The sequence below is a fragment of the Saccopteryx leptura genome, chromosome 1 (assembly GCF_036850995.1).
Source record: "Saccopteryx leptura isolate mSacLep1 chromosome 1, mSacLep1_pri_phased_curated, whole genome shotgun sequence".
Taxonomy (NCBI): Eukaryota; Metazoa; Chordata; class Mammalia; order Chiroptera; family Emballonuridae; genus Saccopteryx; species Saccopteryx leptura.
In genome coordinates this window covers 319,828,138-319,856,022 of record NC_089503.1, presented here as the reverse complement: position 1 = coordinate 319,856,022, position 27,885 = coordinate 319,828,138, and the positions used below count along the sequence as shown (strand labels likewise).

At 57.5% G+C, this 27,885-nt stretch overlaps 1 protein-coding gene across 2 annotated transcripts; it reads left to right on the top strand.

The window, feature by feature from the left end:
• Window positions 1–27,269, top strand: SBF1 (SET binding factor 1). 2 transcript variants are annotated; one of them, XM_066358767.1, is made up of 41 exons: window positions 1–211; window positions 6,185–6,270; window positions 6,703–6,840; window positions 7,023–7,181; window positions 7,261–7,371; window positions 7,977–8,082; window positions 8,220–8,352; window positions 8,451–8,559; window positions 8,648–8,761; window positions 8,874–8,951; window positions 9,311–9,424; window positions 9,500–9,628; window positions 9,709–9,807; window positions 9,902–10,106; window positions 10,186–10,298; window positions 11,336–11,485; window positions 11,799–11,867; window positions 11,947–12,105; window positions 12,188–12,450; window positions 12,528–12,700; window positions 12,781–12,854; window positions 12,931–13,126; window positions 13,344–13,471; window positions 13,930–14,108; window positions 14,209–14,345; window positions 14,450–14,657; window positions 14,811–15,007; window positions 15,095–15,232; window positions 18,656–18,733; window positions 19,047–19,228; window positions 19,304–19,483; window positions 19,931–20,032; window positions 20,107–20,292; window positions 20,380–20,506; window positions 20,581–20,711; window positions 20,785–21,015; window positions 25,396–25,503; window positions 25,600–25,811; window positions 26,485–26,572; window positions 26,644–26,775; window positions 26,865–27,269. In XM_066358767.1, the coding sequence occupies exons 1-41, from the start codon at window positions 157–159 to the stop codon at window positions 26,961–26,963; spliced, it is 5,676 nt and encodes a 1,891-aa protein (XP_066214864.1). In that variant the 5' UTR covers window positions 1–156; the 3' UTR covers window positions 26,964–27,269. The 2 variants fall into 2 exon arrangements, with proteins under 2 accessions (XP_066214864.1, XP_066214865.1); XM_066358768.1 differs by lacking the exon at window positions 18,656–18,733.
• The last annotated feature ends 616 nt before the right edge of the window (window positions 27,270–27,885 follow it).

Below are 27,885 nucleotides of genomic sequence, written 5' to 3'. Positions count from 1 at the left end.
GGCCGGGCGGGCCGGCTGGCTGGGAAGATGGCGGCGGAAGCCCTGGCTGCCGCTGCGGAGCAGATCCGGGGTGTCTGGAGTGCGCGGGCCGGGGCCAGGCCATGAGCGCGCCGCCTTCGCGTCCCCGAGCCGCGGAGCCCGCCTGCGCCCCTTGCCATGGCGCGGCTCGCGGACTACTTCGTGCTGGTGGCGTTCGGGCCGCATCCGCGCGGTGAGTGCCGGGGACCGGGGACTGGGGAGGGGCGGTCGGGGCCGCCGGGCCGGGGCCGCCCCGCCAGTGGCACGGTTTTCCGGGACACCTGCCGCGCCGACGCCGGAGAGCCTGGGCCCGGGGGTCCGAGTCGCGGAGGGCCGTCATGACGTCCCGAGGCCGGCCGGGCGGTGAGACGGATCCGCATCTGCCCGCCACACTCGGGGCAGAGCCGGGTGTGCAGCTTCAGCCGGGAGCTGGGTGGGCCCAGGTGGGACGCGCTCTCCGCCAGGGCCGAATGCCGGATGGCTTAGACTCTGGGGACACAATAGTTCGCTTGCAAGACCCTCCTCTGACTCCAGTGCGGGTTTGAAGCACAGGCCCAGCGCGGGGCCTTGCGTCCCGGAGGTCTGGTGGGATGCGCAAGGGGGCGTGGGGTTCAGGGATTACTTCATGAAGAGGTGGTGCTTGAGCTGGAACTGAAGGATTTCAGGAGGAAATGTAGAGGTAGACAGAAGAGGTTCCTGGCGAAGAGCCTGCCGTTCCTTGCAAGCCAAGCCCTGGGTGGGGGATCAGTGTGGTGATTGATGGCCAGGTCCGGAGGTCTGTGTCTAGGGTAAGCGCCCGTATCTGAGAGCCCTTCAGCCCAGGGAGTAGGAGAAAACAGAGCCTGACAATGACATCAGCAACAGCCGTGGTGACAGCAGCCTGGGGAGCAAGCTCTGCGTGCCAGGCCCTGCATAACCCTTTGTGTGCCTGACTTCATTCTTTCTCCCAGCAGTCCACCGAGGTGTCTGCTATATCCCCCACTCACAGCGCAGGCTCAGGGCAGAGAGTTGAGTGCTTGGTCTGAGCCTCCACAGGAGGGGCCAGGACTTGCACCCAGGCTAACCCAGAGCCATGCTGTGGGCAGTGTGTGTCATCAGGGGGTGGGCAGGTGGGCTGTGGGGTCAGGCTGGGCTGAACCCTGAGCTGATAGTCTACCCTGCTTCTTGTCACCATCCAGATCCAGACTTGGTCTCCTCTGCCTTCTGGGCCATGGGTATGGCATAGCCTCCTCAGAGCCCTCCCACTCAATACTTGCTCCCCTGTATCTGAGTGCATCCCTGATACCCTCAGGGAGTGTGCCTTTCCCTCCAGAGATGGAGCTACTTTGGGCAAGAACCAATTTGCACATGGTGGGCTTACTGTCAGTGTTGTGCAGGCCTGCAGAAGGGTGCATGGGATCCAGTGAAACACAGCTGGTTGTGGGGCTGACCCGTGTGGGGGGCCTGGGCTGGGTGCCATGCAGAGGCTGCTCAAACAGAACAGGTTTGGAGGCTGATGATGCTGAGGGTGGTGTGCAGAGGGCCTGAGAAGACAGAGACCACAGGTAGAAGCCAGGTGGGAGGTATGCTGTTGGTGTTGGCAGCAGGGTGGGGGTGTGGGGTTAAGGGTGAATGTGAGGAAGGCGAGAAGAGGCATGGGTGGGCTCCATGACCAGTTAACTGTAACACGTGTGCTCACAGGGTGTGCACCTCAGGTATGTGTGCCCTTTGAGCAGGACAGGGGAAGGCTGGAGCCCACAGTGCCGTTTACTCTGTGAGTGGCTGAAAGGAGTGATTTTCAGGCTGTCCACTGCCTTAGGGGTGGGGGGCTCTGTAGCCTCATAACCACTGCTTTCAGCTGTTAGCTAGCCACCCAGCCTTAGGGCTTCCCTTGGCAGGACTCATCCATTCTTGTGAAGAATAAGCCCATAGGCTGGGGCCTGGCTATGGGGCCAAGGACAGAACCAGCTGGTGGGGGAAACCTGAAGCAGAGGAGCATCACATGGGGTCAGAAGTCCTTGCTTTGCCACTTGATAGCTCTGTGACCTTGGGCCAGTCTTTCTGCTCTCTGCACCTCAGTTTCCTCATTTGGAGGTGAGATGAGTCGCACAGACCTTCCAAGCTGCTGTGAGCATGAGATGGACAGTACATGAAGCTGCTCACATGGGAGGCTCTAGGAAATGGTGGGTGTCTTATTAATGGCAAACAGCGGTGTGTGGACACCCCTAGGTAAAGACAGAATGGGCACTTCTGCAGGAGGTGGAGGACCCCTGTCTAGGACATCAGGGCAGGGATGCAGGATCTGCAGGTTTGGTGGAGAGGGTTTGGGAGGGTTGTGATGTCTTGTCCTTGGTCCCGAGCTGCAGGGTGCAGGACCTGGGTGCTGAGTCTCGGAGTCTCGCCAGAGTGAGCATCCTGGTTTTATGGTCACCACCTGGCAGACCTCTGTCAAGGCAGGAGAGAGGGAGGGGGTTGGACAGGACCCCCCTTTTTTTTTCATTTAAGAGGGTGCAGGCGCCTCCTCTGGTGAGTGGAAGCACCTCCTTATAAGAATACGGGCACCCTGGACCCGGTTTGGAAATGAGAGCATGGGGGGAGGAGCTATACCTCAGGTGCCAGTCTGGGCTTGTCAAGGGTGACCACCTGTGTCCAGATCCTGGTCTGAGAGGGCCCTGAGAGTGGTCAGCTGTTTTAACACTGAGTAGCCTTTGGGAGCCAGAGATGCACTTGACCTGACCAGGTGGCCAAGTGAGTATCTGCCAGGGAGTAGGGGCTGGACCCCATTTGGTGCTGCGGGCAGATCTCCCCCCAACACACACCTGAGCATTAGAGAAGAAAGCCCACCTCCATCCCATGGCCTGGCCTCTTTCAGTCCTGACCATGCTGAGCTGGTCGCATTCCTTGCCCCATCGACTCTCCACACCCATGTTTCTGCCCTCCCTCTGGAGCAGGTTGGGGCTGTTTGGGGTGGCCTCGGTTGGTTACCAGCCTGGAAGCTGAAGGGTCCAAGGCCTTGGGTCAGAGCCAGTCTGGTCTGGCTGGGAGGGGAAGGGGAATAGCCCTGGCAAGGTCAAAGCCCCTCTGCATGTGTCCTGCTGATGTGGCTGGTTGTGGGGGTAAGGGCAGCAGGAGGGTGCTTCCTTCTTTTCTTCCCTGTGGTTGGGTTGGTCCCAGGGTGTGTGCACCCTCCCTTGCCTCTGCCCACAGTGCATGCTGGCCCATGTGGCCCTCCAAGCCTTGGAGCCTGGCACTGGTGACGGGTGCTGCCATCAGATGACAGGATGCATGCTGTGTTCTCCCGCCCCTTGTACAGGCCTGCAGCCCATACGGGGGTGTCTGTAGGGATGTGGCTACAAGAGGAAGCTCTTGTCCCTATCTGTGTCTCACGGGACTTTAGTGCCCTTCCCCTGAGGGGCCCCCCACAGAGTCCCACCCTGTGATGCACACCTGTGCTGGTCACTGTGGGCTAAGAGCAGCAGAAGGTTACTTCCGTGGCTACATGGGCTCCAGCAAGAGAAGGATACTGGGGGATGTGGCAGAACCTGCCCCTATCCTAGGATGTAGGCCCAAAGCCAAGCTGCAGCCTGGCCCCTGCTAGCAGAGAGCTGAGGTGTGGGATAGGGTCTCAGAGAAGGGTTGGGAGAGACCAGGAGCCAGGGTTTCTCAATCATGTGCCCTTCCAGGAGGGCCTGCCATGTCCTGGAGCACCCTGGGGCTCCGGAAGCTGCCCCACACTTCTGACTGAGGAACCTGTTTGCTTGTGGGATGTGAGTGGGCTGGCTGTGGGAGGATGGCTGTGTAGCTGGTTGTATGCATCCAGGAAGCCCTAATTAGGCCATGGTCTGTGCCGGGCACAGGTATATAAAGGACAGATTAACGTAGTTTCTTGCTCATGGAGCTCCCATCTGGTCCAGGTGGCCGACAGATGCACCAGGAATCACCGAGGGGTTTGGTGAAGGGAGGGAGGTCCTAGGGGTTCCACTGCAGACCCCAGGCTCAGGGAGGGTACAGACAGCTGCCCAGAGGTGGGAACACTCTTTGGGCTAAGTCTTGAAGGTCAAGTTTGGTGTTATCGTGGCTCAGAGAAGGTGCTGGTAGGGGGATGCTCTCCCACCATGCCCAGCCACCTGCCCCTATAAGTAGTTTGGACAACTCAAGGAAAGTGTCCAGTTCCTATTTTGGAGGGTGGAGCCTGCAACTGGGCTTTGCAATTGACATTTCATGATGAATGTAGTAGGGATGGGGTGAGGAAGGTGAGTGATGGACAATGGCCAGCTACTCTGTCCACTTCCCTGGGGGAAGAGGCTGCTGAGAGTAACCCTCCAAGGGCTGCCTGCCTGCCTGCCTGGCCTTGGAGGAAGGCTATGGGGCAGAAGCTGCTGTCCTGGTGTGCACATACTGCTTTTTTCCTCTGCCTGCTGCCTCGTGGCAAGAACTGGATGAGCCCTGGGTGCCAGCCAGACCTGGGCCCAGATGGTGGTTTGGGGCTGCACACACAAGTCAGCTGGAGAGCATGAGGTGGGAGCCATACTTCAGGCCCCAGCCTGGGCCTGTCAAGAGTGGCCCTTGGGTGTGGGCCAGGAGGGACGCCAGGGAACTTTGTCTTGGTGGGCTGTGGGCATGTGTGTAGGTAGGTATGGCACCAGCAGAGACACCTCTGCATTTCCGCCACCTCTTCTTGTCTGCCACCTCACCTCAGTGTTGGTGGTAGGAGGGGGAGGGGAGCAGGAAGCTGAGGTTTTGTGTCTCAAGAGTCATGGCCCCTCACCCACCACCTCCCGCCACCTCCAGCCCAGCAGCAACCTGCTGGCTGCTGACCTTGGCATTGCCTCCAGGATCCTGGAGGATGGTCTCCAGAGTGCTCTTTCTGGGCTCTGGGCCTGGGGACTGCCTTGTAAAGGCTTCCTGCTGAGTCCCTCCCCTTACCTGCTGCTGTGGGCGGTGTTGAAGCTGGGCCAAGCAGAGGGAGGCACCTGTGGGTCCTGCATGTTGTGCGTGGGAGGGGATCCCGGTTCATCCTGCTGCCATGCTGGGTGGGACCTAGAGGAAGAGCAGAAACTAGTGTCTGTTCTCCAGAGTCCCCTGACGTGGCCTGGTCATGCCTCCTGGTTTAGATCTGTCAGGGGTAAGCAAGAGGCAGGGACTGCCACCTGTCCTCATTGGTGTGACCCAGACCTAGGAGCAGTGCCTTGGGCGTGGAGTGGGGAAAGCAGAAGATAGGGGGCTTAGTGGACCCTGGAGTTCCAAGGAGTGGAGGGATCTTTGGGGAATACATTGGGAGCTAACAGGCTGGGGTGGGGGTGCATCGTGCTCAGGGCCACAAACAGGGATATGGGCCTCCTGCCCCTGGCCCTCTCCCTGGCCTGACTGTGGCTGTGTGGCACCCCTTCAGCACTCCTCAAAGTTGCTAGATCCTTAGTGCTCAGGTGGGCACTCCTTCAGTAGGTGTCCTGAGACCAGGTCCCTACCCTCCTGCCGGCTGGCACTCCTCTCTGTGTTCTGTTGGCTGTTTTCTGTTGGCTCTGCTGGGCCTGCCTGTCTCTGAGGCAGTGGGGACAAAGCAGCATTTGGAACTGTGGGCACAGGTGGTCTTTTTTGTTCTTCTGCCATAGACCATGTGTGTGAGGCCTCTGTGCCTCTAAAATGAGCCTTGGGCTGGTGGGTGAGGCAGAGCCAGGAAGCGGGGCTAGGCACTAAGCTGCCAGGTCCCCACTGTCCTGGTGCTTACCACTTGTCAGGCCAGGGGCATTGTGAGGGCCTGGTGCCTAAGCTGGGATTGGCTGTCGAATGGTCTGGAAGTACTGCTCTGTCACTGAAGGGGTGTGTGCTGTGCAGTTGGCTGGCGTGCAGCACGCCAGAGGCGGGTTCTGGCTGCGGATGTTGACACAGTGGGACCAGGCCTGGAAGTGGGAGCGGGAGCAGGGAAGGACCCCAGTCCCACAGCAGGGGCTTTGCTCTGTTTCCTCTGGTGGCCCTGAGGTCTGTGGTTACCTAATGGCCTCTTACAGGACTATTTTTAGGGAAATTATAGGTCTGGGAGCTCAGGCTGGTCTGGTGCCAGTTAAGAACAGGGATGGGGGATATTTTCACCCAGGGCTTCGAGGTTGTCATCTGAGACCCTCAAGGCTCCTGCCTGGGTGGGGTGTGGGAAGTGGCAGGTGCTCTGACCACCTGCTCCTGTCCTCAGGGAGTGGGGAAGGTCAGGGCCAGATCCTGCAGCGCTTCCCGGAGAAGGACTGGGAGGACAACCCCTTCCCTCAGGGCATCGAGCTGGTGAGTGGGGTGCTGAGACAGGGCAACTGGAGGCCAGCTGCTGGGGTGGGGCCGGGCCAGCATTCTGCTACTATCCCTGGAGGACTGTGAGGAGCCTTCATGAGGCTGGGCCCCCACTGGGGATAAGTCTTAGCTGCTTCAGAGGGTGGAGAGTGGGGGTACTGGCTTGTTGCTTGGTGCCCATGTCATGTCATCCTCCCTTCTCACAATGGGGAGCATGTCCTGCATCACAAGGTCCTCACCCCACATGGCTCTTTACTCCCTTTTAGGGGGATGCGGGCTGAGGTCAGGAGGCGAGGTGCACCTGGGGTGGATGAATGAGATGCTGCCTGCTGCATAGGAACCTAACATCTAGGCCCTGGCTGTGCATATGCTGTGTGGCAGGGTGTGGAGGGAGCTGACTGCTGACCTCTGACCTCTCCATCCCCATAGTTTTGCCAGCCCAGCGGGTGGCAGCTGTGTCCTGAGAGGAACCCACCCACCTTCTTTGTTGCTGTCCTCACTGACATCAACTCCGAACGGCACTACTGTGCCTGCTTGACTTTCTGGGAGCCAGCAGAGCCCACACAGGTCAGCTTAGGGGCTCTGGGGTGCAGCCCGAATAGGGCTGAGCTCCTGCCCCTGCCCCTGGGTGGGTCTCTCTGTCTGTGGCTGGTCCTGATGGAGTCTGGAGTTCCCAGAGGAGTCACCTGTGTTCTCCCCCGGGTTCACTGGACATTCCTGAGAGCCGAGCAAACAGTTTGTGTCCACAGGAAGGTGTGTGCACTGAGAATGCATCCGTGAGGGAAGATGAGGCAGAGGAGGGAGGCCCCAGGCGACTGTCACCTGCAGTGCCTGGCCCACCTGGCCAGCTCTTTGCTCCAAAGACTCTGGTGCTGGTGTCTCGGCTGGATCACGCGGAGGTGTTCAGGGTGAGGTGGGCAGCCAGGGTGGGAGGCACGACATGGGTCTCCTGCCAGCTGCTGCCATTCTCGCCTATGGTCTTTGCAGAACAGCTTGGGTCTTATCTATACCATCCACGTGGAGGGCCTGAATGTGAGCCTGGAGAACGTGATTGGGAACTTGCTCACCTGCATCATCCCCCTGGCTGGGGGCTCACAGGTGGGTCTTGGGGGCAGCTGCTGGGGCCCTCCAAGCTCCCGTGGCTGTGGGGTTGGGGCCTGGTAGGCACTTCAAGTCCAGCCTAGGCTGAGTGCAGCCCCAGCCCTTGGACACTCTTGTGTCTTGGTGCTGATGTCAGCTGTGACCTGTCCTCGGCCCTGCCTGCTCGCCTGTGTTTCCCATGTCTTGCCTGGCTCTCTACCTGGCACCTTTCAGTTTTTCTGTCCTCTCGTTCCTTGGGTGTGCCTGTCTCTGGATGTTCATGTCAGCTTCTCTGTCTGTGCCCCCATGTGCGGGTGTGTCTAACTGTGTCTCTCTGCCCGTCTGTCCTGTGCAGCTGGACTCTGTTGAGGATGGAGTGGTATGGATTCTTTGTTTCTTCTGCCCACCCAGACCCATCCCTGCCCCAGGTCAGAGGCCCTGAGTTCTCTGTGCAGTATGCTTGGGCCAGCAGAGGCTGGCATGGCATTTTCTTGTGCCATGCCACCATCCCAGCCAGTCCCTTCTCTGGCTCTGTCAGTTCATCAGTCCTGCTGAGGCCACAGAGCTCTGGGCAGACACAGGTTTGGTCAGAGCCACTGAGCAGTGGTTCCTCTATTTCACAGAGAACCATCTCTTTGGGGGCTGGTGACCGGCAGGTCATCCAGACCCCACTTGCTGACTCACTGCCCATCAGCCGCTGCAGCGTGGCCCTGCTCTTCCGCCAGCTAGGTGAGCCCAGAAGTCCCCATCTTTCAGGGCCTCCCTTTCCTTCCCTGGCCTGGTGGTTAGAGGTTGAAGCTCTCACTGTGTATAGGCCACAGTGGGGTGGGCCCCCACAGCCCTGTAAGCCTATTTTTCTCCTTTAGGCATCACCAACGTGCTGTCTTTGTTCTGCGCTGCCCTCACTGAGCACAAGGTGCTCTTCCTGTCCCGGAGCTACCAGCGCCTCTCAGACGCCTGCCGGGGGCTCCTGGCACTGCTGTTCCCCCTCCGATATAGGTGCCTACCCCATGCCCACCACCTCAGTCCCTGTGCTTGGCCCCTCCACCCAGCCCAACCTCTGTGAGGCCCCCACACTGAGCCCTGGCCTATTGCAGCTTCACCTATGTGCCCATCCTGCCGGCACAGCTCCTGGAGGTCCTCAGCACACCCACGCCCTTCATCATCGGTGTCCACGCAGCCTTCCAGGCGGAGACCCAGGAGCTGGTGAGGGTCATGTTTCTGTCTACCTCATGCTCCAGGCCCTGCTGACCGGCTTGCAGGTCCCTAATCAATCACTGCCTTTGGTCCACAGCTGGATGTGATTGTGGCTGATCTGGATGGAGGGACAGTGACTGTCCCTGAGTGTGTGCACATTCCACCTCTGCCGGAGCCATTGCAGAGTCAGACACACAGTGTTCTGAGCATGGTGAGGCAGGGCTTGGGGCCTAGGGAGGCTGGGGCAGGGCCACTTGGCAGGCAGGAAAACTCAAGGCCCAGGGCTGATGTGCAGCTGACTGTGCTCCACTCTGTTGCTACAGGTCCTGGACCCAGAGCTGGAGTTGGCGGATCTTGCCTTCCCGCCCCCCACAACGTCTGCCTCCTCCCTGAAGATGCAGGTGGGGGTCACTGCAGCTCCCATTAAAGGCCCACACCCTCCTCTGCCTTTTCCTTAGGTCTGCTGTCACTGATGGTCAGCTGGCAATATGAGCAGTGTGCCACCCTTTCAGCTGGTCACAGGGCTACGTGGGGTGTTGAGCACCGAGGGCCCTGTGCAGATTGTCACCTTGGTCTCTGGGGCATCCCTGTGCTCTGTGTGGAGGAAGATTGGAGGGAGAGGAGGGTCAGAGGTGCCTGGGGAGATCTGGACAGGGTGTGCACAGGGATTGGGTTGAAGGAGGCGGAGACTGGGGTGGGTGGAGGGTAAAGGCTGCCTTGTTTAGGGACCTGGCACTCACCTGACACTCACTTGCCCCAGGACAAGGAGCTGCGTGCTGTTTTTCTACGACTGTTTGCTCAGCTCCTCCAGGGCTACCGCTGGTGTCTGCACATGGTCCGCATCCACCCAGAGCCTGTCATCCGCTTTCACAAGGTGGGAGCCGGGTTGGGGGTGGGGCGGGAAGGGCAGGAGTAAATGCCCAAGGGCTGACCTCCTCATGTACCTCAGGCAGCCTTCCTGGGCCAGCGTGGGCTGGTGGAAGACGACTTCCTGATGAAGGTGCTGGAGGGCATGGCTTTTGCAGGCTTTGTGTCAGAGCGCGGGGTCCCCTATCGCCCTACGGACCTGTTTGATGAGGTGTGCCTCCGCCCCAGTTGGGAGGAACCCCCAACCCCACCCCTTCCTGGCCAGCAGCCTGACCCTGCCTCCTCCTGCAGCTGGTGGCCCATGAGGTGACACGGATACGGGCAGATGAGAACCACCCACAGCGAGTCCTGCGTCATGTCAAGGAACTGGCGGAGCAGCTCTATAAGAACGTAGGCAGGCAGCAGAGGGGTGGGCCAGCCCAGGGAGGTCACTGTGCTGCCCCAGCCCTAGGCTGCTTGCCCACGCCTGCCTGTGTCCTCTCAGGAGAACCCGTACCCTGCTGTGGCTATGCACAAGGTACAGAGGCCAGGGGAGGCCAGCCATCTGCGGCGGGCGCCCCGGCCATTCCCCCGCCTGGACGAGGGCATGGTGCAGTGGATTGTGGACCAGGCCACGGCCAAGATGCAGGGCGCACCCCCAGCCGTGAAGGCCGAGAGGAGGACCACTGTACCTTCAGGGCCCCCCATGAGTGCGTAACAGGGAGGAGGCCCTGAGTATGGCTTAGGGTGGGCATGAGGTCAGAGGTAAGTGTGTTCTTTGCTCCCTAGCTGCCATCCTGGAGCGGAGTAGTGGGCTCCATGGCAACAGTGCTCGCAGACTGGAGGTGGTTCGAAACTGCATCTCATACGTGTTTGAGGGGAAGATGCTCGAGGCCAAGAAGGTGAGAGCACTGGGTGCTGGAGCACTGGACCCCAAGCTGGGGTCTCTTGTTCGCCTGCGGGCAGCTGCAGGGCTGGGCTGGCAGGAAGGGAGGTGGGTGCCAGGTCTTGGGTTCCTTCCATGTCAGCACGGCTGGGTGAGCCCTGCTGGGAGGTTCAGTGAGAGGGATTCCCTTCAATTTGTAGACATTAGAACCCCCTAAAGCAGGCGTCCCCAAACTACGGCCCGCGGGCCACATGCGGCCCCCTCAGGCCATTTATCTGGCCCCCACTGCACTTCCGGAAGGGGTACCTCTTTCATTGGTGGTCAGTGAGAGGAGCAACTGTATGTGGCAGCCCTCCAACGGTCTGAGGGACAGTGAACTGGCCCCCTGTGTAAAAAGTTTGGGGACCCCTGCCCTAAAGGTTCCTACTCGTAGGTTTCTTCATCCTTCACACACACACACAAAGTGTTGACCGGTGCATGTCATTTTTTTGAAAAGTTGATGGAAAACGGAGCTCACTTACTGCTTCGCTTTGCGGTATTCATTAACACCTGGGGTGTCTCACAACAGCCAGTTTTTGAGTCTTCCTCATGTTTCAAAGCTGCACAAGCCCCCGTGAGGCACCCCGCTTTGTACCAGCCCCTTCCCTGGGGATGTGGGTTCCCAGTTGTTTACAGTTAACAGCAGGCTTGTGATTGCACACTGAGGCCGCAGCTGGACATAGTGAGTGCTGGTGCTCAGGGCCGTGGGGCCTCCCTGCAGAGCCCGTTAGTGCACTGGTTGGTGAGCGTGCTGCCCAGCATCCTCCTGTCTCTGCCTGCATGCGCTTTGTGTGTGGAGGCCATGAGGCCCTAGTGTGTGGTCACACCTGACCTGGACAGCTTCTGGGTGTCTTGTGCTTAAGCCTAGGCTCTTGCCCCAGGTCTGCCCTGTTCTCCATTCCCTTCGTTGTCTCTGTGCCAGGGCTATCCCCGTGCCTCCCTCCTGCCCTTCCAGGGCATGGTTGAAGTTCCCCATATAGGCTCATGCCTCAGCCTCGTGCTCCCTGTCCCTAGCTGCTCCCAGCTGTGCTGAGGGCCCTGAAGGGGCGAGCGGCCCGCCGATGCCTTGCACAAGAGCTGCACCTGCACGTGCAGCAGAACCGGGCAGTCCTGGACCACCAGCAGTTTGACTTTGTTGTCCGCATGATGAACTGCTGCCTGCAGGTGAGGTGGTAGCATGGGACCCACAGAGGATCCCCGGTCTGCTCAGTGTGCAGCTCTCAGACGACCCCTGTCTACACAGGCATGTGGTCCATGGGGTACCTGGCACTGCCAGTGGATGAGGGAGGCCCTAGTCAGTGGGTGGGGATCTAGTAGGGGAGCAGGAAGAGATCCTTGTTGGATGTGAGTGCTGGGGTGTCCTTCCCTGAACCTCTGCCCCAGGCAGCCCTTGGAGAAGGTTCAGGGACCATGGCTGGCAGTGGTGCCGTCGGGAGGTGTTGGGGAGAGGGTTCTAACAGCTCAGGCTCTATCACAGGATTGCACTTCCTTGGATGAGCATGGTATCGCAGCTGCTCTGCTGCCCCTGGTCACAGCCTTCTGCAGGGTGAGTGTTGGGTGGCCTGGTGTGTCCCCACCCCCTCCCCTTCTCACTGCCTCCACTGACACCCACCTGACCTTTGCAGAAGCTGAGCCCGGGGGTGACGCAGTTTGCGTACAGCTGTGTGCAAGAGCATGTAGTGTGGAGCACACCCCAGTTCTGGGAGGCGATGTTCTACGGGGATGTACAGACTCACATCCGAGCCCTTTACCTGGAACCTGCAGAAGACCAAGACCCCTCCCAAGTGTGTGGATGTCCACTGGACCTGGGGTGGGGGGCTGGCTCGTCCCTGGCTCACACTTGGCTCACCCTTGTTGGTATGGCAGGTTGGGGAGGCATCTGCACTGGACGAGCGTTCCGCCCTGGATGTGGCGTCTGAGCAGCAGCGTCTGTGGCCAATGCTGAGCCGTGAGAAGCAGCAGGAGCTGGTGCAGAAGGAGGAAAGTACAGTGTTCAGCCAGGCCATCCACTATGCCAACCGCATGAGCTACCTGCTGCTGCCCCTCGACTCCAGCAAGAGCCGCCTGCTGCGTGAGCGCGCAGGCCTAGGCGACCTGGAGAGCGCCAGCAACAGCCTGGTCACCAGCAGGTGGGCTGGCCTCTGTGGCTTGGGTGGAGGGGGCTTGGATGGGTGGGTCTTGTGCTCACCATGCCCCTCCTTTCTAGCATGGCGGGCAGTGTGGCAGAGAGTTACGACACAGAAAGTGGCTTTGAGGATGCAGAGACCTGCGATGTGGCTGGGACTGTGGTCCGCTTCATCAACCGCTTCGTGGACAAGGTCTGCACAGAGAGTGGGGTCACCAGCGACCATCTCAAGGGGCTGCATGTCATGGTGCCAGGTATGGGGGGTCTGGGTATGGAAACACACCCCTCAGGCAGTGGGTGTGGGGACCCAGGGGTGAGGACTGCTGTCTCCCAGACATCGTCCAGATGCACATCGAGACCCTGGAGGCCGTGCAGCGGGAGAGCAGGAGATTGCCCCCCATCCAGAAGGTGCGTTAGGGCCTGGTGGGGCTGCAGCTCCAGGGCCTGGGCTATGTCCTAAGGTGCTTCTCCTGTGTCTGAGCAGCCGAAACTGCTGCGGCCACGCCTGCTGCCCGGTGAGGAGTGTGTGTTGGATGGCTTGCGTGTCTACCTGCTCCCTGACGGGCGTGAAGAGGGGTCAGGGGGAAGTGGAGGTGGTCCAGCACTGCTCCCAGCTGAAGGCGCTGTCTTCCTCACCACCTACCGGGTCATCTTTACGGGGATGCCCACTGACCCCCTGGGTAAGTCTGCACACTGCTTCTGCCCTTGCCCCACTTCCAGCTCTTTGGAGTGAGTAGGACGTTCCCTACCTCTCCTATCCCCTCTCAGGCACAGGGTCTCTCTGGGACATAGGTCACTGCTTCTCCCCCACCAGACTATGTCCCCTTAGTTCTGGGATCCTGATACTGTGACCTGTCCTCTCTTAACCCTCTACCTCTCTGCCTGGCCTGTTAAAAGTAGGGGAACAGGTGGTGATCCGCTCCTTCCCGGTGGCTGCGCTGACCAAGGAGAAGCGCATCAGTGTCCAGACCCCTGTGGACCAGTTCCTGCAGGATGGGCTGCAGCTGCGCTCCTGCACATTCCAGGTGGGATGCAGTGGGGTGGCCTGCTGACCTTTGACCAGGGAACAGGAATATGTTTTCTCTGTGGGGTCCTGTCGTGTCTGGAGCATGCACAAAGCTCAGCACAGCCAGAGTCGAAGCAGATTAGGTGGAGAATGCCATTAGAGATCATGTTCCTCAGCCTCACATCTGTTCTGGCAGCAAAGCAAGTGGCCCCTGATGTGCCCTCTGTCCTGATGGTGCTCCCTTGGGAGGATGTACCACACCAGGCCCTAGTGTGGCCACAGTGTGAGGGAGAGACAAGGGTGCCCTTTTCAGCTGTGCAGTGGGCCTGCCCCTACCCCCTGGGTTTTCTCCAGCTACAAGGTCTTTACCATCCATCTTATTAGACAGGCACAGGGGCTTCCTGTAAGCATGTCTGCCTTAGTGGTCATGGCCAGGCCTAGGGCTGCCAGACCTCTGAGCCCTTGTGTCTGATGCAGCTGCTGAAGATGGCCTTTGACGAGGAGGTTGGGTCTGACAACGCAGAGCTTTTTCGTAAGCAGCTACACAAGCTGCGGTACCCACCAGACATCAGAGGCACCTTTGCGTTCACCCTGGGCTCCTCTCACACACCTGGACGACCGCCCCGAGCCAGCAAGGAGAAGGGTCCCTCCCTCAGGTCTGGAGTGGGGACCGAAGGCCAGGGGATCCCCCCCAAAACCACTGTGTGTGCATTTCTGTGCCTGTTCATCTTATTCTGCTGACCCTGCACACCCCAGGACACTGTCCCGGAACCTCGTGAAGAATGCCAAGAAGACCATCGGACGGCAGTATGTCACTCGGAAGAAGTACAATCCCCCCAGCTGGGAGCACCGGGGGCAGCCACCCCCAGAGGACCAGGAGGATGAGATCTCAGGTGGGAGTGCAGGCAGTCTGGGGTGGTCAGGGTGGAGACCCTGTGTGCAGAGCGGGGACCTGGTGCTCTGTGGGTGATGACTCCTAAGTGCCGGCCTGCCTCAGTGTCAGAGGAACTGGAGCCCAGCACACTGACCCCATCCTCGGCCCTGAAGCCCTCCGACCGCATGACCATGAGCAGCCTAGTGGAGCGGGCATGCTGCAGGGACTACCAGCGCCTGGGTCTGGGTACACTGAGCAGCAGCCTGAGCCGTGCCAAGTCTGAGCCCTTTCGCATCTCTCCAGTCAACCGCATGTACGCCATCTGCCGTAGGTAAGCAGCTGGTGTGGGGCCGCCACTTTTAGTCGGGTGGCCTCTAGGAAGCCACAGGACTGGGACTGCCCTGGGTCTGTAGGTGTGGGGGACAGCCCTTTACACAGCCTGTTACCTGCAAGCTGCTTCATCCCCGTGCCCACCTCCTCACAGCTACCCTGGGCTGCTGATCGTGCCCCAGAGCGTCCAGGACAATGCCCTGCAGCGTGTCTCCCGCTGCTACCGCCAGAACCGCTTTCCCGTGGTCTGCTGGCGCAGTGGGCGCTCCAAGGCGGTACTGCTACGCTCGGGGGGCTTGCACAGTAAGGGTGTCGTCGGCCTCTTCAAGGCCCAGAATACGCCTTCTCCAGGTACCCTGTCTCATTCTCACACATGTCCTGTGCCCCATGCCCCATGCCCATGCCCCATGCCTGCTACAGTGCTGCCTCCTCCCCCAGGCCAGTCTCAGGCAGACTCCAGCAGCTTAGAACAGGAGAAGTACCTGCAAGCCGTGGTCAGCTCCATGCCCCGCTATGCTGACACATCGGGGCGCAACACCCTCAGCGGCTTCTCATCGGCCCACATGGGCAGTCACGGTGAGGGGTGCTCAAGGGCCAGGGGACTTTTGGGGGTTGTGGTGACATATGGAGGTCAGGCCAGTGAGGGGGCAGAATATTTGGGGTGTGAAAAGAGGAAGAGGACCCAGCATGGAGCCAGGTAAGTGCCTTAAGCCTCTGCTCTGATCACTCCTTTCCCACCCCACTGAACTCCTTGACGCCCTGGTCTTTCCTGGACACAGCCCTCAAAACCCCCATCTGGTCCCTATCCCTATGTTGCCCCCTCAGTGTCAACACAGCCCACTCTCCACCCAGGCCATTTTCTCTATTGGCCTCTCTGCTCTGTATCTGTCCTGGCCTCTCAGGCCTTGTTTACATGAGTCTTTCCATCCCTGTCCTCACCATGGGCACCTTAATGCACACAGGACCTGTCCCCAGGTGGATCCATGCCCATGGGACTCTCCTTGCCTCTGTTCACACCCAGCCCTGCTCACGAGCCTGCACTTCTCCTGATGACTCTCTGTCCTACATGGTGGGGTCCCATTGTCCTAGTTTGCAGAGAAGGCACCAGGCCTTGAAGGTCAGGGTGAGGGCCCAGGGGCCATCATTGGACCCCTCCCTTGCATCAGGGATATTGGTGTGGGGTGGCCCCAGAGGTGCTGGGTGATTCAAAAGCATGTACTGCTGTTCACGAAGGGAGGTGGCCCCTGTACAGGGGTGGTCTGGCTTTCTGGTGCAACAGGAAGAGGAGCTGTGGTGAGCCAGGTGAATGCTGGGCACCGGGGAAAGGCCCAGACAGGAAAAGTGCCCACAAGGCCTCATTGTGTAGTAAGGGAGGAGGGTCCTCCTCAGGAGTCTCTCTCCAAGGCAGATACTTCTCCCGCTTTGCATTTCCCCTGATCCCATCTGCTTCTGGCTGCCCCTCCCCTCCCACCTCCCCCCATCTTGTCTAACCCTGTCTCTGTCATCTGCCTCTATCACCTTGTCTCCCCCATCTGACCTCGTCTTCCCCCATCTGATCCCATCTCCCCCCATCTGACCCTGTCCCCATCTGATCCCATCTTCATCTGACCCTGTCTCCCCATCCCCCATCTGCCTCCATCTCTCCTATTTGACCTTATCCCCCTCCTCCCCTGCTGCTGGATCCTCACTGATGGTCGGGCCCTGTCTAGCTTACCCTCTTGGCCTGATTGGCGGATGTTGGTGCTTCTCGAGGGTTGGTCCTCAAACTTATGGCTCCAGCTGCAGTCCAGCCTACATTGGTCCTTGATTCCTAGAGCCTGGTGTCTGTTTGGCTCTCATCTGTGCTGGGAGGTCTTATCTCCACACTAGAAGCACAAGGTCTGGGAAGCTGCCCACATGGGCCTGACTCGTCCAGATGCTGGCCTAAGCGCACCCTCCCACCCCCCAGCTTATACGTTGGCAGATGTGGTGACAGTGTCCGTCTGGGAGGTTTGGTGGGTATGACTGATGATACCACACCTGGAGCTGTCCTGGTCATTGTGGCTCAGAGTTGTAGGTGCTGCATGAGGGGCTGCTTCTCATGAGCCCTAGCTCACACCAGTTCAGATGTCAAGTGGGGTCACTTGTTGGTCGGGCCTTCCTGGTTTCCTCTATCCCTACCCTCTTGTTCGTCTGCCTTTTTCTCTACAGTTGATGCATTAAGGTGACAGGTGGGTTATGGGGGCTGGTGGCACTACCCATACGCCAACCCTTCCAGAAGCCTGGGCATTGTCCTCGGTTCTTCCCACTCTGCCCATGCTGAATCCTGTGAACTGACCAGCTAAATCTGCTGTCGTCCCTGCTACCGCCTCCCTCAGCCTGGCTCAGACCCCACCACCCCTTCCTGTGAAGGAGGGACTCCAGAGCACATGAGGATCTTGCCCTCTCTAGTGAGACCTGGGGGTCCCTACAAAGCCCACTCCAGCCCCCATGGCAATTCCTCTGCTATCTGAGCAGCCTCTGTTCTGATCTGACCCATAGGCCTCAGCTCACACTTCACAGGGCTCCATGCTCTATCTGTTACCACTTGCTGGGCACTGGGGCCAAGGGGGCTGGGAATAGGATCAGCCAGTCTGCCCTCATGGTTGCTCACAGGGATGTCCTCCTAGGGACAGCCAGCCTGACATCCACCCCTGTGGGGTACAGACCTCGTTCCCTCGCTTTTCTGCCAGGAGTACCATTCTAATTCAACTGGCTTTATTTAGGTTTTCCAAACACTAAAGTCCATCTTTAAGAATGATTTGAGCCTGACCAGGCTGTAGCACAGTGGGTAGAGCGTCGGACTGGGATGCCGAGGACCCAGGTTCAAGACTCCGAGGTCGCCAGCTTGAGCGTGGGCTCATCTGGTTTGAGCAAAAAATCTCACCAGCTTGGACCCAAGGTCGCTGGCTCCAGCAAGGGGTTACTTGGTCTGCTGAAGGCCTGCAGTCAAGGCACATATGAGAAAGCAATCAATGAATAACTAAGGTGTCGCAACAAAAAACTGATGATGCTTTTCATCTCTCTCTGTTCCAGTCTCTCTCTCTCTCTCTCTCTCTCTCTAAAAAAAAAAAAAAAAAAAAATGATTTGCTGTTACACTGTCTCACTGCCATCCTCCACCTCCAGTGGTTCTGAGAGGCATGTGCTGGTGGCACCCTCCCCACAGGACCTTTTGTCCCCTCGTGCCTGTGTCTCCCCCTACTGTCACCTGGGCAGCTCTGCCCACAAAGCCCACTGGTGCTGCCTCCCGGTGTCTCCCAAGTGCAGGGTGTGGGCTGTTCCTTATTGCTGACCTCAGCCGTACATGGGTTACAGTCCAGGCTCTGTCCATGTCACAAGGACATGCTTGTCTGTGGAGACTGCTGTGGCAGGCAGGGGACTATGTCCCTGCTGCCTTCTCTGCAGAAGCAGGTGAGCCTGGAGCAGGGCTGGAGCAGGCTTAGGAGCAGCTGCCTCGTGTGGTTCCCTGTGCCTCTAACTGGGTCAGCCCAGCCCATGAGCCTTGGGCCTTGCCTTCCCTGGTGGGCAGCACAACTCAGCATGGTACTGGGGTTGAGTTAGCCTGAGTCCTTGACTGAACTGCTCTCCTAGCTGTGGACTGGGAACTCAGGATCTGGGCCTCCTGTACTGCTGCTATGTGCTGGGCAAAGGCTGCTTGGTAGGATGTGCTGTGAGTGGTTTGGGGCCGTGCCCGTGGGGTCCAAGGGCCCAGGATCAGGTCACAGAGGAGGTATTTCAAAGAGAGCCAAGGGTTTCTGACTCCTCTGACCCCTCTTACCCATCCTCAGCCCTCTGCTTCCTGGCCTGCCCCCCCAGGTACCCAGAAGGTCTCAGCACTGACCTCTACTGTCTATGGGTTTCCTGGGGGGCTTGGTGGGAACCTAGCCCTGCACCTAGCCCCTTTGGTCCACAGGACAGCCATGGTGGGCATACTGTGAGCCTGGGCCAGGCCTGAGCCTTCTCTCTGATGTGCCCCCCAGTGCCCAGCCCCAGAGCCAGGGTCACCACGCTGTCCAACCCCATGGCGGCCTCGGCCTCCAGACGGACTGCGCCCCGAGGTACCGTACCGGCCACTTAGGCTGGCTGCCCCCACATCTGGCTCCGATGCCCCTGTGTGACTGATTTGTCATGGGCACTAACGTCCTCCACGCCTGCCACTAACGGTCCCATGCAAGAGACCAGTGTAACCCAGCCCTGCCACAGCCCTGGGCACTAACATTCTGACACCCAAGTCCTGCCCCTGCCCTGACACTAATGCAGGCACAGGCCCCTCTGGGGTCCTGTTGACCTTCCTTTCCCGCCCTTGGGAGCTCAGCCCCAGGTAAGTGGTGCCCTAGCCCAGCTCGGTGCTTACCTCGTTTCTCTATGCAGGTAAATGGGGCAGTGTCCGGGCCAGCGGGCGCAGTGGTGGGCTTGGTGGTGATGTGGGCTCTCGGCTAGCAGGCAGAGACATGCTAGGCCCCCCCCAGGCCAATGGGGCTCCCCTTGACCCAGGCTTTCTGCGGCCCCAGCGTGCAGCTCTCTACATCATTGGGGACAAAGCCCAGCTCAAGGTGACTTTGGGTAGGTGCACGGGGCCAGGCGGGGACCTGGACCTGGGCACATCTCACCATGCTGGTCTCCTCTAGGGTGTACGGCCAGACCCCCTGCAGCAATGGGAACTGGTGCCCATTGAGGTGTTTGAGGTGCGGCAGGTGAAAACCAGCTTCAAGAAGTTGCTGAAGGCGTGTGTCCCAGGCTCTCCCATCATCGAACCCGACCCAGCCACATTCCTGCGCTCACTAGAGGACTCTGAGTGGCTGACCCAGGTCTCTGTACTGCTACTGCCCCTGCCCCCACTCTGGCCAAGGGCCACCTGGGGGTGAGGAGATGGAAAGGGGCTGTTGTGTCTCCCCCTCACCCCTGGTGCTGGGCCCTCCACTCACCTGTTACCAGGAGCAGACAGGGTCTTGGCTACTTATCTGACTGGGAGAGATTGATGGCCACTTCCCACCTGGGTAGTGGAGGGAGGCCAGGCCCGGCTATGTTAGGACCACTGCTGTCCTTTGGGGGTGGCTGGGCCATCCCAAGGATAGGTTGCCTGGGGAGCTTGGGAAGGTGAGAGGCAACAGTGGTCAGCTGTCTAGAGCAGACCCTGTCTGTTGGCGCGGTGCCCATCTTGCTGGCTGCAGTGCCCACATGGCTACCACTCCTGTGGATGTGTGGGTTTTGGGCCTGGTTGGGGTCTAGGGTCTGAGGGCTGCCGTTCTCTGCAGATACACAAGCTGCTGCAAGTGTCGGTGTTGGTGGTGGAGCTCCTGGACTCGGGCTCCTCCGTCCTGGTGAGCCTGGAGGATGGCTGGGACATCACCACCCAGGTACGCAGTGGACCATGGGACTGGGTGGGCCTGGGTTCCCTGGGCTCCCTCCTGAGTGCTGTTGGTTCCGGCAGGTGGTGTCCCTGGTGCAGCTGCTCTCGGACCCCTTCTACCGCACAATGGAAGGCTTCCGCCTGCTGGTGGAGAAGGAGTGGCTGTCCTTTGGCCATCGCTTCAGCCACCGTGGGGCCCACACCTTGGCTGGGCAGAGCAGCGGCTTTACACCCGTCTTCCTGCAGTTCCTGGACTGTGTGCACCAGGTGAACAGGTGGCCGTGTGGAAGGCTGAGCCCCCAGGTCCCGGTCCCTGGTCCCTGGCTCCTGACCCTGACTCCTGACCCTGTACAGGTCCACTTGCAATTCCCCATGGAGTTCGAGTTCAGCCCTTTCTACCTCAAGTTTCTTGGCTACCATCACGTGTCCCGCCGCTTCCGCACCTTCCTGCTGGACTCAGACTATGAGCGCATTGAGCTAGGTAAGTGCAGCTGGTGGTGGGTGGGGCAGGGGAGTGTGCGTGCCGGCTGTGGGGCTCAGTGCTGCCCCACACAGGGCTGCTGTATGAGGAGAAGGGGGAGCGCAGGGCTCCTCAGGCCTGCAGGTCTGTATGGGAGTATGTGGACCGGCTGAGCAAGAGGACACCCGTGTTCTACAACTACATGTACGCGCCGGAGGACTCGGAGGTGAGCTGGTCGGGGCCTGGGCAGGCGGGCGGGCTCTGCCTGGTCTAGCACCTCACACCATTCCTGCCTCCAGGTCTTGCGGCCCTACAGCAACGTGTCCAACCTGAAGGTGTGGGACTTCTACACCCAGGAGACACTGGCCGAGGGCCCCCCCTATGACTGGGAGCTGACCCAGGGGCCCCCAGAGCCCCCAGAGGAAGAGCGGCATGATGGGGGCGCTCCCCAGAGCAGGCGCCGTGTGGTGTGGCCCTGCTATGACAGCCGCCCCCGAGCCCAGCCCGACGCCATCTCACGCCTGCTGGAGGTACCTGGTCCCCCACTCTTAGACACTGTGTGTGTGTGTGTGTGCGCGCGCACGCCCGCCTGCCCATCCAGAGACCATGCCCTTCATCTACTGGCAACCTATCTTGGCAGCCTGTGGTGACCATGGCTCCCTGGGGCCCTGCTCTGCACTGGGTGTGCATTTGCAGGCAGTGGTGACTGGGCCTGTTTTCACAAACACCTGGGTGCTCTGGGCATCTGCTTTCCCTGGCCACCTGTAGGGTCTTCCCTGGCAGACAGGGCTTCCCCACGTCCATGATGGCTCTAGCCCCACCCTCCTAATGTCAGCAGTGGCTCTTCCAGGTTCAGTTGCCTGGTGTTTCCTTCAGGAGAACCATGCCTATGGGCCTGGAAGATTGGGGTTGACATTTGGTCTTCTCTCTTCCTTAGAGGTCTTATCTGTTCTGCCTCAGGAACTAGGATCCATTGGGGCAAGCTCTGGAACTGAGAAGGAGCCCTGGAGCTGGGGAAGTGTGGGGATAGGGGCTGGGTGACACCGGGTAGCCACCTAGCAGCCAGAATTCTGTAGAGTGGCTGAGCAGTCAGGAGGTCATAGGCAATGGGAAGGTTGGCACTCCCCACCATGGATTGCGTGGCTTTGTGGAATATCTAAGCATATTAGTGCTTCAATCTCCTTATGGGGAGAGTAGAAGTAGAAACACTAATTCCTACATCTTAAGGAGGTGGTGGTGCAAACCACTAGGCAACATTTCAGCAGTCCTGCATTCAGCTTGGCCTGAAGGCATCTATCACCCAGGCATTTGGGATAGCATAGGGTCATGGTTTTGTGGATGTAGAACCCACAAGCACAGAGAACAGAAGAGAACCCTTCTTTATCCCTGGTAACATTCATAGACTTGGAGTCTGGAGTGAATTGTGCCACTAACTTTCTTAAAACCTGCGTCTGTGTGGTATGTTCCTGTCTATACTTGGTTCTTTTTTGTTTTTTTTTTTTTGTTTTTTTAGTCTTTCCATTGATTTGAGAGGGGGAGGATTTGAGAGAGAGAAGCATCAACTTAATGTTCTACTTGGTTGTCCATTTTTAGTTGTATATTCATTGGTTGCTTTTGCATGTCCTGACTGGGGCTCAAATCTGCGACCCTATCCACTGACCCACCCGGCTAGGGCCTGGTTTGCCTTTACATTTAAGATGAATTCCTTGTACTCTGAATCTGGTTGGGACTTCTTTTCATCTACTCGGATGGTTTCTGGTTTTCATTGGAATTTTTAGTCCATTTACACTTATGATTATTGATGTGGTTTCATTGAAGTCTAGTTTCTTGCTGTTTTCTATTTTTTATTTCTTTACTCCTTTTTTTCTAACAATTATTTTTAGTATTCCCTGTTATCTACTTTATTAGACTTTTGAGCTATACCTCTGTGTTATTTTTATTGCTTGTGAGGGACCACAGTAGTCCCTCCTTATTTGTCCATGGTTTTAGTTACCTGTCATCAAAAATATTAAAGATTCCAGAAATAATTCATGAGTTTTCTTTTTAGATTTATTTTTTTTATTTTTCCCAAGTGAGGAGGATAGACTCCCGCATGCACTTCAACTGGGATCCACCTGGCAACCCCTGTCTGTGCCAGTGCTTGGACCAACTGAGCTACTCTAGCACCCAGAGCAGATGTCTGAACCAGTCGTTTCACTGGCTGCGGAAAGGGAAGAGGGAGAGGAAGGGGAGAGAAGCAAATGGTCACTTCTCCTATGTGCGCTGACCAGGATTGAACCTGGGACATCCACATACTGGGCCGATGCTCCAACCACTGAGCAACCGGCCAGGGCCTAGTTACAATAATTTGACTATCACGTGGTTTTTCTGTGTTCATTCTGCTTGGAGCTCTTTAAGCATCTTAAATCTATAGGATGATAGTTTTCATAAAGTTTAATATATTTTAGGCTATTATTTATTTTCAATTTTTTTCTGGCCCCTGGCCAGGTGGCTCAGTGGATGCAGCATCGTCCCAACACACCAAGGTCATGGGGTCATTCTCCAGTCAGGGCACATACAAGAAATAACCAGTGAGCCCTAGCCAGATAGCTTGGTTGGTTAGAGCATTGTCCTGAAACACAGAGGTTATGGCTTCGATCCCTGGTCAGGGCACATATAGGAGCAGATCCATGTTTCTGTCTTTGTCTTTTCCTTCCTCTCTGAAATTAGTTAAAAACAAAAAGAAACAGAACCAATAAATACACAACTAAGTGGAACAATGAATTGATGTTTCTCTCTTTATCCCTTCCTCTCTTTCTCGAATCCGTGGAAAAATTAGAAAAAATAGGTTTGTTTTTTTTTTTCTTTTTTGTATTTTTCTGAAGCTGGAAACAGGGAGAGACAGACAGACTCCCGCATGCGCCCGACCGGGATCCACCCGGCACGCCCACCAGGGGGCGACGCTCTGCCTACCAAGGGGTGATGCTCTGCCCCTCCGGGGCCTCGCTCTGCCGCGACCAGAGCCACTCTAGCGCCTGGGGCAGAGGCCAAGGAGCCATCCCCAGCGCCCGGGCCATCTTTGCTCCAATGGAGCCTTGGCCACGGGAGGGGAAGAGAGAGACAGAGAGGAAGGAGGGGGGGGGGTGGAGAAGCAAATGGGCGCTTCTCCTATGTGCCCTGGCCGGGAATCGAACCCGGGTCCCCCGCACGCCAGGCTGATGCTCTAACCGCTGAGCCAACCGGCCAGGGCCAGAAAAAAGAGTTTTTTTCTGCATGATTTCTTCCTTCTTTTCTCTAGGACTTCATTGTCCCATAGGTCACTGAGGCTTTTATTTTTCCTCCAATCTTTTCTCTCTGCAATTCATTTTGTATGTTTCTATTACCTTGTATTCGAGTTCACTTTTTCTTCTTTTATGTGCTCTTAAACCTATCTAATGAATTTTTCAGCTCTAGAATTTCCATTTGATTCTATTTTAATTATATTCTCAGGAGAGTCCCCATCTGTTCAACCATTATGCCCATCCCATCTATTTCTTTAAATCTTCATATTTATAATTTTTCCATTTCTTATTATGATACCAGTATCATTTCTGGGTGTTTCTTTTAAATTTCCCCTAAATATGTGTCTCATTTTCCTGCCTTTTTGCTTGTCTAATTTTTTTATAACCTGAACATTGTGGATTCTACATTGTTAAGCATCAGATTCTTGTCTTCCTTGCAGACTCTTGAGTTTTATTCTTGAGCAGTTAATGAGCTTGTGTGCAGCTGGATAATTTCAGGGTTTGTTTCTAAGCTTTGTTAGGGCAGCTCTAGAGACACCTTTACTCTAGGTTCAGAGAAGCTCTACTCCAAAGATGTGGCTTCTCCAGGGTTGTCATTGAAGGTTTGGTGTGTTCAGCAAGGAGCCTCCACTCTGGCTATGTGGCAGTGTGCAACCACTAGAATTCGGATTTAGCTCATAGCTTCTTAGTAGCTGCTCAGGCTTTGCGACATCTTGCCTGGCACATGGAGTTTAACCCTTTGAGTAATGAGTTTTTTTCATGCTTGCTGACCCCCAGCAGTGAGTTGGTTTTTTCCCCCCCCAAAATGAAATTAGTTCCAGTTCTAGTTTTATTAACTTAAAATCATGTTTGTTTGATAACCAATTTATGGAAAGAACATACATTTGCCTTTTTTTAATGTTGCCTTACACATTTTTAAAATAAGTCGATCGTACTCTGGATGGTCAGGAGGCACAAAGATGCACATGAACGTTTGTACTGCTCAAAGGGTTGATTTGGCCAAATAGGAGGCCTTTGGTGTGGATTTTCAGAGTTCCTCTCCTGTGCTGGTCCCCTCCTTTTTTATGCCCTTCTGCAGGTCTACGCAGACTGGCATTCCCCAGCCTCCTATTACTGCCTCCTCAGCTCAGCAAGACTCTGCTCTGCCTCCCCACATGGTGGCCATGGCCCCTGGTGTTGGCCTGTCTCAAGTTGTCAGTGCTGCACTTCTTATCCAGTCCATGGCTTTTTATGGTGGGCTTATTCAGGGACCAATGACTGTCATGGCCAGAGGCCAAAGTCTAGCTGTTTCTATATTCAAGTTAGCTGGCAGTGTCATTGTTGTATTTTTGAAGAGAACATGTCGTTTTTCTGGTAGGTTTGGGGATTTTCTCTTTGCATTTCAGCTGTTTTTCTGTAATATCCTGTTTGGGGTTTATAGTGCTCTTGATTATGTTGTGTGATGCCTCTGTTTGGTAAAACTTCTAACTATTGTCTCTAACTATTGATTTTGCCTATTCCCCCATCCTGCCTTCTCCTGTCCTCCGGTTATACATCGTTTAGATCTGTTCTTCCTGTTTCACTTTTCTGTATTTTCCTTCCTTTTATCTTTTCATGTTCCAGGCTATATATTTTTTTCTGAGTCATGTTAGCTCACTAATTCTTCCCCAGGAGCTGCAGCGGCTAGAGACAGAGCTGGGGCGACCCCCTGAGCGTTGGAAGGACACCTGGGATCGGGTGAAGGCTGCACAGCGCCTTGAAGGCCGGACAGATGGACGTGTGAGCTGGGGTGGGTGTGGGGGGCTGGGTAAGCTTCCTGCTTGAAGGAGGCAGAGACCACCCAGCATTGACACAGGCCCCGTCTCTTGCCCCTAGGGCACCCCCAGCTCCCTCTTGGTGTCCAGTGTGCCCCACCACCGCCGTTCGCTGGGTGTGTACCTACAGGAGGGCCCTGTGGGCTCCACCTTGAGCCTCAGCCTGGACAGTGACCAGAGTAGTAGCTCAACCGCGTCCGGCTCCCGCCAGGCTGCCCGCCGTAGCACAAGCACCCTGTACAGCCAGTTCCAGACAGCCGAGAGTGAGAACAGGTGTGAGGGCACCACCGACTGCAGTGTGGACACTTCTGAGCTGGGGGGGGGGCTCTGGGTGGCTCTCAGATGGGGGCTTGGTGTCTTTGGGGAGCTTCCGGTCAATCTTGAGTGGATTTGTGGGGAGGACATGATGGTGACTGAGCCTAAGTATACAGTTGCTAGGGAGAATCAGGTGGGCTTAGAGGGGTTTGGACCACAGTCAGACTAAGGTGCTAAAGAGCAGAGTGATGGGACTGTCGGTACTGAGGGCAGGCAAAGTGCCAGGTGAAGTTGAAGTATGTTCCAGGTAAGGCCAGGGCCTGGCAGGCTGCATCTTACCCTCCAGGCCTGAGGGGGGGGGGGGGGGGGCACATTGCTACCCCAGACCTGATTGCTCTATATTTCTCCTCATCTGTGCCATCTACCCTGCATGTGGGGCTGCCTCCCTGACACCATGAGACTGATGTGGGACCATGTGTCGCTTAAAGGGTGTGGGGGGGCCCTTTTCCATCACCTTTCTGGGTACAGCCCCAAGGCTTCTTCGGGGTCCCCTGACCAGTGCTCTAGTTTGGTAGCAGGGGCCTTGGTCTTGCTGCCAGGATTGAGCCAGTAGGGGAGGGGACAGGTGTTGTGGTCTGAGCCTGGCTGGGCCTTGATGGCTGGCCTGACCCTAGTTCTACCGCAAACATAGGTCCTATGAGGGCACCCTCTACAAGAAAGGGGCCTTCATGAAACCCTGGAAGGCCCGTTGGTTTGTGCTAGACAAGACCAAGCACCAGGTGAGTGGTCAGTGGGCACGGGGTGAGGAAGGAGTCTGGGGACTCTGCCCTGACGGCCTGTACCCCTTCAGCTGCGCTACTATGACCACCGTGTGGATACAGAGTGCAAAGGTGTCATTGACCTGGCGGAAGTGGAGGCTGTGGCACCTGGCACTCCCACCATGGGCGCCCCCAAGACTGTGGATGAGAAGGCCTTCTTTGACGTGAGCTGAAGCCAGGGTGTAGGAGAGGGGTGGGTGGTGCAGGGGCTCCATGGAGTGGGGCCGTGGAGTCAGCCACCTGCCCTCCCCAGGTGAAGACGACGCGTCGTGTTTACAACTTCTGTGCCCAGGACGTGGCGTCGGCCCAGCAGTGGGTGGACCAGATCCAGAGCTGCCTGTCAGACGCCTGAGCCCAGCCCTGCTCGGCTGCTCTACATCCAGTTACAGACCACTAGGGGTGGGCAGGGCCCCCCGGCCATGTTTACAGCCCTCGCCCTTGACAGTATTGAGGCCCAGCCCCCAAACTTGTGTGTATAGCCCCTGCCCACCTTGCCAGCTCTTATTTTGGAGTCATGGCTGAGCGCTGACTGGGAGGCGCTATGGTACAGCCCTCACGGTGGCCCTGTAAATAGCCCAGCCCCGTCCGCGTGGTGGCCCCGGCCGGCCCGCAGGCAACCTGTTCCTACAACCAGAGTCTATAAAGAGAACTAACTATGTGCCACGCGCTTGCATCTTCTCAGCCCACCCAGAAGTCCACCACCCACTGTTCAGTACTCAGGTCTGTGTGGGGACTGAGTGCTGGTGCCAGGTCATTCACAGCCCTGAGGGCAGCTTTGGGCCCCTGCCTGGGGCTTGGCCACCCATTCCCCTGGCTTTGGGTGGTCTTGGGGCTAGCACAGCCCGAGGATACCTCCCTCCCTGCCCAGGCAGTGTCTGGCGTTGTGAAGCAGGAGTCGTTTTCATAAGGGGAGGTAGAGTTGGGCACTTGTGTGGCTCTCAGGAGGCTGTCCGGAGGCCAGACTGGGCAGAGTGGCTGAAGGATGGTGTCATGGATGTGCTGGTCTATTGTCAGATGAGGCAGAGATGCCGAGGAGGGCAGGTTGCCTGGGGAGATAGGGTGCTTGAGGATGTGGGGAAGAGAGGTTTCATGTGGAGGGCGGGCAAGGGCCTGTGTAGTAGGTGTGATGGGGAGGTTGGTGTTTCTTGATGGCCTTGCTTCTGGGAACTTCTCCACAAGCCTGCCTCTTTCCCATTCAGACATGAGTACCACTGGGCCCAAGGCCTCACATGTGTGTGTTGGGAGGGGGGTGCAGCAGGTGGGTGTGGGCATCG